This window comes from Vitis riparia, chromosome 1, assembly GCF_004353265.1.
Source record: "Vitis riparia cultivar Riparia Gloire de Montpellier isolate 1030 chromosome 1, EGFV_Vit.rip_1.0, whole genome shotgun sequence".
NCBI lineage: Eukaryota > Viridiplantae > Streptophyta > Magnoliopsida > Vitales > Vitaceae > Vitis > Vitis riparia.
The window spans coordinates 4,841,582-4,849,218 of NC_048431.1; the positions used below are offsets into that span (position 1 = coordinate 4,841,582).

At 27.9% G+C, this 7,637-nt stretch overlaps 1 protein-coding gene across 1 annotated transcript; it reads left to right on the forward strand.

Annotated features, from left to right (window-relative positions):
• Nucleotides 1–5,570: 5,570 nt before the first annotated feature.
• On the forward strand, nt 5,571–7,312 carry LOC117919903 (MLP-like protein 34). Its single transcript, XM_034837557.1, has 2 exons — nt 5,571–5,838; nt 6,789–7,312. The coding sequence occupies exons 1-2, from the start codon at nt 5,652–5,654 to the stop codon at nt 7,055–7,057; spliced, it is 456 nt and encodes a 151-aa protein (XP_034693448.1). The 5' UTR covers nt 5,571–5,651; the 3' UTR covers nt 7,058–7,312.
• Nucleotides 7,313–7,637: the final 325 nt, after the last annotated feature.

A 7,637-nucleotide genomic window follows, 5' to 3' on the forward strand; every position in this document is an offset into this window, starting at 1 on the left:
AACAATATCTCAACCATGTTTTAGTCCTTTATTTGAGTGTGGGGAGGTTTGAAGTCTTTTGAAATATCTTATTATTGAAAGTTGTTTATTTTCTTACTATTTAATGAGAGAGAAGCTTGGTTTGGTTTGTGTATTTGTTCACTTCATTTTTTTGGTAATAGGTAAGATGGGCGAATGATAGTTTTGCAGCCACTAAGCCTCATGGAGCTATATCATATGGGACATCAAAAACCTAATCATGGCAAGTAGGTTAGGCAGGCCGAGCTTGCCCACGACCCACCATTGTTCGGGACATGTCTAGCTAGCCCAGGCACGACAATTCTATTCGTGGATAGTGTTGGGCTAGACCAGTACTGTCCATTGGATCGTGCTGGGCCATGAGTGGTGGCCCATTGTACCGGCCATGGCCCGCCCATAACTCCCCTCCCATACCAATTTTACACCTCCCAACTAGGGATGACAATGGGGTGGGTTTACAATAGTCACCTCCATCCCAACTTCATCCCGTTTATTTATATAAATTCTTATCTCCACCAAAAAAAATAAATAAATAAAATAAACAAGGCAGAAGCAGAATAGGGTTGTGTATAGGGTGTAAGAAATTTTCATACCCTCCATGTCTTGCCTAGTTTATATTTTTAATTTTTTAATATTTTTTTATTTCTAAAATTTTAAATTTTATTAAACATAAATATAATTTATAAATAAAAAATATCATAAATATTTATAATTTATTTTTATAAAAAGTAATATTTTACTTATGTTTAAAAAGTTGAAAAAAAAAATCAACTAAAATAATTTTTTATTTAAAATTATATATAATCAGGGCGGGATTGGATGAAATAAATTCATACCCGAACTCATCTCAGATTTTTAAAAACTTTCTAAATTCTAGTTGAACTCGTTTATCTTTATCATAAACTTTTTTCATTAGAGGGGCAAGTTTTTCCAAATTCTCATCTTGCTCCATTGTCATCTCTCCTCCATACATTTGTATAAAGACTAATTTGTGAAAGCATTTTGATAAATTAATAAAATTTATTTATTTATGATAGTGAAATGACCAACAAACCCTCTCCAACGTTCAAATAATAACCCGATTGTGATGGAATTGATTCTATAAGGTTTGGTTGCGTCCTCAATATAATGTATTACTATAGAGAAGGTTTCCTTCAATATAATGTATTAATTGTGTATGCCTATTTTATCATAAATTATTTAATCCTTTTGGTATGTGTATACTACAATCAAATAAGAAGAAAACATGTCACCTTCTCAGTTCATAGAGCAAGGATTTATAACACCTGACTATTTGGGCTTCAGCCTGCCCCCATCGATCGGGGCATAGCCCAACCTAAACCTATACCTATCGTGGTCTAGCTCTGCCCATGAAGTGTGCCACCCATAGGCCTTTTGGCTAGAGTTTGTAGGCCTATGCTTGTGTGTAGGCTAAGTAAAAATAAATAGTTGAGAGTGAGAGTTGAAGCCCAGCTTGAATGCAAATGTGGTCAACCTTTTTAAACAATTTTAAAAATACAAAGATTTGAATATAATTGTTCGTGTGTTTAATACCTATGCAAGACAGTAAGAATAGGCTGCATTTGTTGCATTTAATCATTTCACTCTAAATATGATTTCATTTATTATCTCTTTCACACATGGTTGTTCATCACTTGATGTGAGATGATATTGTTGATATGTCTTATCATGGTGACAAAAACTATTAACCTACTCTGTTGACCTTAATCCGTCTTATTGGTCAACTTTAATCTCTCTTATTGTTTTTCTATTATTATTATTATTTATCAATTATCAAGAAAAACTACAAGCAAAAAAAGAAAAAAATTCATTATATCAAAAAATTTGCATAAAATGGGAGAGTTGTGAATAATTATAGTAAAATTCAGTCTAATTCCTTTGCTATCATTATAAACTCCAAAAAAAAATTATAATTATAATTTTATTATATATATTGCACCGCGAGCTTTTTAGATAAGATCAAATAGAATTCGGATCACCAAACTCTAAAAACATCAATTCATAATGATTGAATGTGAACTAAAAATTCATAAATTAAAACTAATGTGATAACAAGCTTGGTTGTATTTGAAAACATGGAAAACTCTTTGCCAAGTAAATGGAGCTCAACAAATAACATTAAGAAAGAAATAGCTCGAAGCATAAATAATTCATTATTATTATTATTATTCTTATTATTATTATTTTACCCTAATATGAAAGACTTGATTTATGCTCATCCTACTTCCATTTGCTAGATTTAATCATTCACTATAAGTGCTTTTTCATTTGTTGTCACTTTCACGCATGATTGTTAAGCACTAAATTCGAGATGATATTTTTTATATGTCCTATTCCCGGTAACCAAAACTATTATCCTATTTTCTTGACTGTAATCTCCTTTATTGGTCAACTTTAATCTCTCTCCTTATTTATTTATTTTTTAGTTATTTATCATTTGTCACCAATGAATTACAATTGTTTCATAATCTAATTTTGACATCAATTCATGATAAAGTGAATGCTAGAGATTCACAAATTTAAATAAAATAATTATGATTTAGGGCTAGTTAAAGCAAATCACAGGCCTAATGTTTACATATTTAACATAATTAATGCTAAAGATATGAAGTATATAAAAAAAAATAATCTTAAAGGAAATCAATAAAAGTGAATATGCTTATAGGTCTCATTTTTATAATTCTTTGACTTTTACATTTTTATTTTCCCTCTTCTTTACTTAATCTTTTACTCTCACCTTTTGATTTCTAAGTGTCACATTTATTTTACTTTTTAAATTTCTTTTCTAAAAATATTTTAAAATTTTTTCATTTCTCTTTTTATTAAAAAAATTTGAAAAATGAAAGCACAATAGATATATTAATAGACTTTTATTTATATCTTTTTAATCTTTAATTTAATTTAATTTTTATATTTTATAATTGAATAAGTTAAATTTTAAGTAAAAACAAATATTTTCTATAATTTAAATTTATTTTTAGTTTTTTTATTTTCTTATTTTATTTTATTATTAATAATATAACATCTTAGTAATGTTGTTGAAAGTAATTAATAAAACTTTCATTAAAATTTAATATTAATAATAGCATTTTTACAATTTAATTTTCATATATTTGAAAGAGAGCAATAACTCTTTTTTTATGTAGATTTTTTTACATAAATTTTAGAATTTTCATATAGTATATATTGTTATTATATGAAATAAATAATCATGTTGAAATCATTTAATTTTTTTTAATATTCTTATTTTAAATTATATTTTGAAAAATAATTTAAAGTTATATGTTGAAATAAATTTTTTAAATCAAAATTTTACTTTGTATGTGAGTTTAATTTATTTATCTTCATTATTTTAAAAAATAAATCACTAGAGAACTAAAATCCACCCCCCAAAAAAAAATAAAATACAAAAGATATATTATAAATGATACAATATAATCATATAGTATAAATTGATTTTATACCATTTCCACGTACTTTGGATATTTTTGGTATTACGAGAAAATCAAATCCTTCAAGTTAATTATAAATATTTATTAATTTTTAATTTAAATTTTATGCCTTTTATAGACCTTAGGCTTATTATTAATTTTATCTATCCTAAAGCATAATTCTCTCGTTTCATTATATTTAAAAGCGGAAAACTCTTTGTTGAATAAGCGGGAACCGATGAATAGCATTAGAAAAGTGCACCTCAAACTGTTCATTTGCTGGATCTAATCATTTCACTTTAAGCGCTTTTTCATTTATTGTTGCTTTCACCAATGGTTGTTCATCACTTAGTCATTCATGGTGGCTACTTTAATCTCTCAGTAATTGATCATTTATTTTATGCTATTTATTATATTTACACTTTTTCATTTATTTTTCTGAGAGGAGACCCGTTGTACACGTGGAAAAAGTTTGTCCATATGTATATATAAGATGGTGACAGCCACCTTTATCCATTTAATAATAGCAGAGAAAGATAATGCATGCATGCGGGTGTGGTACGTGAAGTTAGTAGAACGGTGGCTAATGTTTTGACTGGTAGGATGCTATGAAGAGTTGGTAAATTCCCTGTGAAAGCATGCATGTCTGGCAAGAAAGCGATGACTCCCCACATCATATTCCCCTCTGCATATAATGATAGAAGGCCCAAGTGTTTCTTGCATCATTACTTCTTGGTTGATTAGAATTGTTACTGAAAGCTGGAAAGATTCAAGGCTGGTAAGTTCCATCAAGTCTTCTAGTGGAAGTCAGATTGGATTTTGAAACATATACAGCAATTTTAAGACAGGACAATTCAAAAAGTATTTCCAAGTCCATAACAGAAATTTAATTAAAAATTGTCTTATATTTCCAAGTCGGTGAGAGAAATTTAATTAGAAAATCAATTACAGATTTAATATCAAGTCTACATCCGGTGAAGAAGTATTTCACAAAATTCATTCTAATGTGCAACCCGCATATTCCATATATCTTATATTAAATTTTATTATAAGTCTCCAAATTATCAACTATTTATATATCTATATATATATATTTTTTTTAAAAATTCTTTTATTTATGGAAAAATAATGTTTTTAACTTTTTAATCTAAAAAATAATAAAAACGTCATATATATGTATGAAAAATGTTTGTGATATTCGACATTAGATATGAAAAAATAGTAAAATCATAAAGACCATTTTGAATGAAAGTAGATATTGATTTTTTAAAGGAAATCTTTTAAGAAAATAATTTTCTCTAATAAAAAGTCATGATATATAAATTTAGTGCAAACACAATCACTAAAGACTAAAATACCTGACCTTGTGCTTTATCTCCCTTGTTCAGCACAAGGGTTTCACATAAAACTTTTCTTTTTTTCTAAAAAAATTATATCTAAATTATTTTTAACATGAGTAAAAATGAAAATATAAGATATGGATGTTTATGTGGCGGGGCACGTTACTTTAACGAGTACTTTTGAAGGAACTCTAGATTTTTTTTTATTTAGGCTATGTTTGGTTCCCGGAAAGTACAAAGGAAAGAAAAAAAAATGGTAAGGAAAATGATTTTCTCATGTTTGGTTGCCTATAAAAAATATAAAAGAAAATCAAATATAATTAAAACTAATTAAAAACTTATGTATTTTTAAATTATTTAATCTTTATATTGATGAGTTAAAATAAATAAAATGAGTTTGAAGTAACAAAAAAAATAATTTATCAACTTTTAATCTATTTTTTTATTTTTCTTCACTTTTTCTTTCCTTCTACTTTTCCTTTATATTTTCTTTCCCTTGCATTTTCCCTCAAATTTTCCGGGAACCAAACATAGCCTTAGAAAAAGATGGTAAGCTTTATTGCAAAGCCAATAATGATAGACACATGGCAAATGCATTATCCATCTAGGATGTGACATGACATTAACTTCTGTTCTAACAGGTGGCATGCTTTGAATGGAGACTTGATGAACCGGAGAAAGCTGATGGCACCACAGAGGATCTATACCCACTCCCATCCCCTCTATTTAATGGAGAAGTGGCAAGTGTTTTGTTGCACCACTGCCTGAGCTCCTCTTCCACTTCCTTGGTTCTCAGTTTGGTTCCTGAGAATTCTCACTAGAAAGTAGGAATTAGGGAAACATGGGTCTAGTAGGTAAGCTTCAGGCTGAAACTCTCATCGTGGCTCCTGCTGATAAGTTCCATGAAATGTTCTCGTGCAGACCACACCACATCTCTAATGTCTGTCCTGAAAAGATTCAGAAAGTTAGTCTGCATGAGGGTGAATGGGGCACTTCCGGCTATGTTATCGAGTGGAACTATAATATCGGTAAGCCAATTCCCAACCCACACCCACCTCTATATTCGCAGTACTTAAACTTTATCTCTATATATTAAGTTCATAGTATATCTACCTCGAACATCTATATTTTTTTTAGAACTTCATATTTTAATATATTTTAATTAATTTATTTATTAAATAAAAAAGGAAAGTGTAATATTATTAAATACTTATAGATTATTACCACTTTGCCCATTGATTGGTACCATGTTGCCTTCGTTTACTATCTTTATTTGTTTGTTCCTTGATTAGCTTTTCTACAAAGATCATCGAATTGTTAAATAGATTAGGGTTTTTTTTTGGAATAGTTTCTTGTTATTAAAGAAAATAGTTTTGTAATTTTAAAAACTTGATTGACAAATTTTGTTCAAAAAATAGTATTTTTAAAATTTGTTCTAAAAACATGAATAAATTTAAAGATTTTTTCATATATTTTCTATAAATTTTTCTGAGAATTAATTACATGAGTATAAAGTGTTTTCATAAACATAATAATAATAATAATAGTAATAAAAGATCAAGAGAAACCTTATTCATATTTGAGTTTGTCAAAAAAAAAAATCGTAAGAATAATTAAGATATACTTTTAAAATCTATTTTCAATTTTTTTTCGAAAGTACTACTGAACAAGCCTTTAGTAAAATTAAATTTGATGCTTTTAGTTGTACATTGACCAAATTCACAAATATTTACTCCATTATTAATTTTCTTATTGAAGTAAAAAAAAAATAAATATATCTTTCTTTTTTTCAACTCCAATTTATTGAATTACTCAACATATTTTTGAATAAAATATAGTGTATGAGTTCTCTTAGTTTGATAATATATTGAAAAACATAATTCGTTATCAAATGATTTTTTTTTTCCAAAACTATTAATTTTAACAAAGTATGCTTTTTTCTAATTGGTTTTTTTTTTTTTTTTGCATGGAATCAAAGATGGGAATGATCATGTGGCCAAACAAATTGTAGAAGTTATAGACGGGGAAAACAAATCCATCACTTATAAATTCATTGAAGGAGATCTCCTGAAGAAATACAAAAGCTTTATAATCGTAGTTCAAACAATTCCAAAGGGTGATGCCACTTGGGTGCATTGGACTTTAGAGTATGAAAAATTAAATAAAGATATCCCTACTCCAATTAAAGAGCTTGGATTTTTAGTTCTTGTTGGCGAGGAAGTTGATGGTCATCTTGTCCAAGCATAGACACCAGAGACATATGATATGGTAATGTTGTGTACAAGTATGAGAAAAGTTTGAAAGTTTTAATTGCGTCTTGTCCTATAAATAATGTTATATATGATGCATAATATGTGGTACTTCGGTGATTTGTTGGATTGTGGGAGGGTTTCTAAGCAAACCTTTGTACTAGGTGTTTCTCTTATTGTACTCAAAATAAGGCCACAATTTATGTGGCTCTATATATAAAGTTCCATATTATATAATTGGAAGTTGTGAGTTTACATATTGAACGCTAAGTAAATATTTGACTTAATTTGTTTGATTATTAGTCCACGCACATTTTTTTTCATATAATATGCATGCTTATCTTATGATCAAGTAACCTATTGTAATCAACTCCTCCTTAATTTACAAAGAGTCTTATTATAATTTATCTCTCCATACTTCAAATGTTAATGATGATTAAGGTGGTTGCACAATGGTTTTGAAACCTTAGCCTCATGCATCCACATGTAAAATATCAAAACAAAAGTGATTATGCTTCTTTAATTATTTGGTTATATATTCCTTAATTAAAGAATGTTCTAATTATTCAGTCATGTTT

Coding starts and splice junctions, on each gene's coding strand:
- LOC117919903 (XM_034837557.1), top strand. CDS start 5,652: ATGGGTCTAGTAGGTAAGCTTCAGGCTGAAACTCTCATCGTGGCTCCT. Junction 5,839..6,788: donor CGAGTGGAACTATAATATCG/GTAAGCCAATTC, acceptor ATGGAATCAAAG/ATGGGAATGATCATGTGGCC.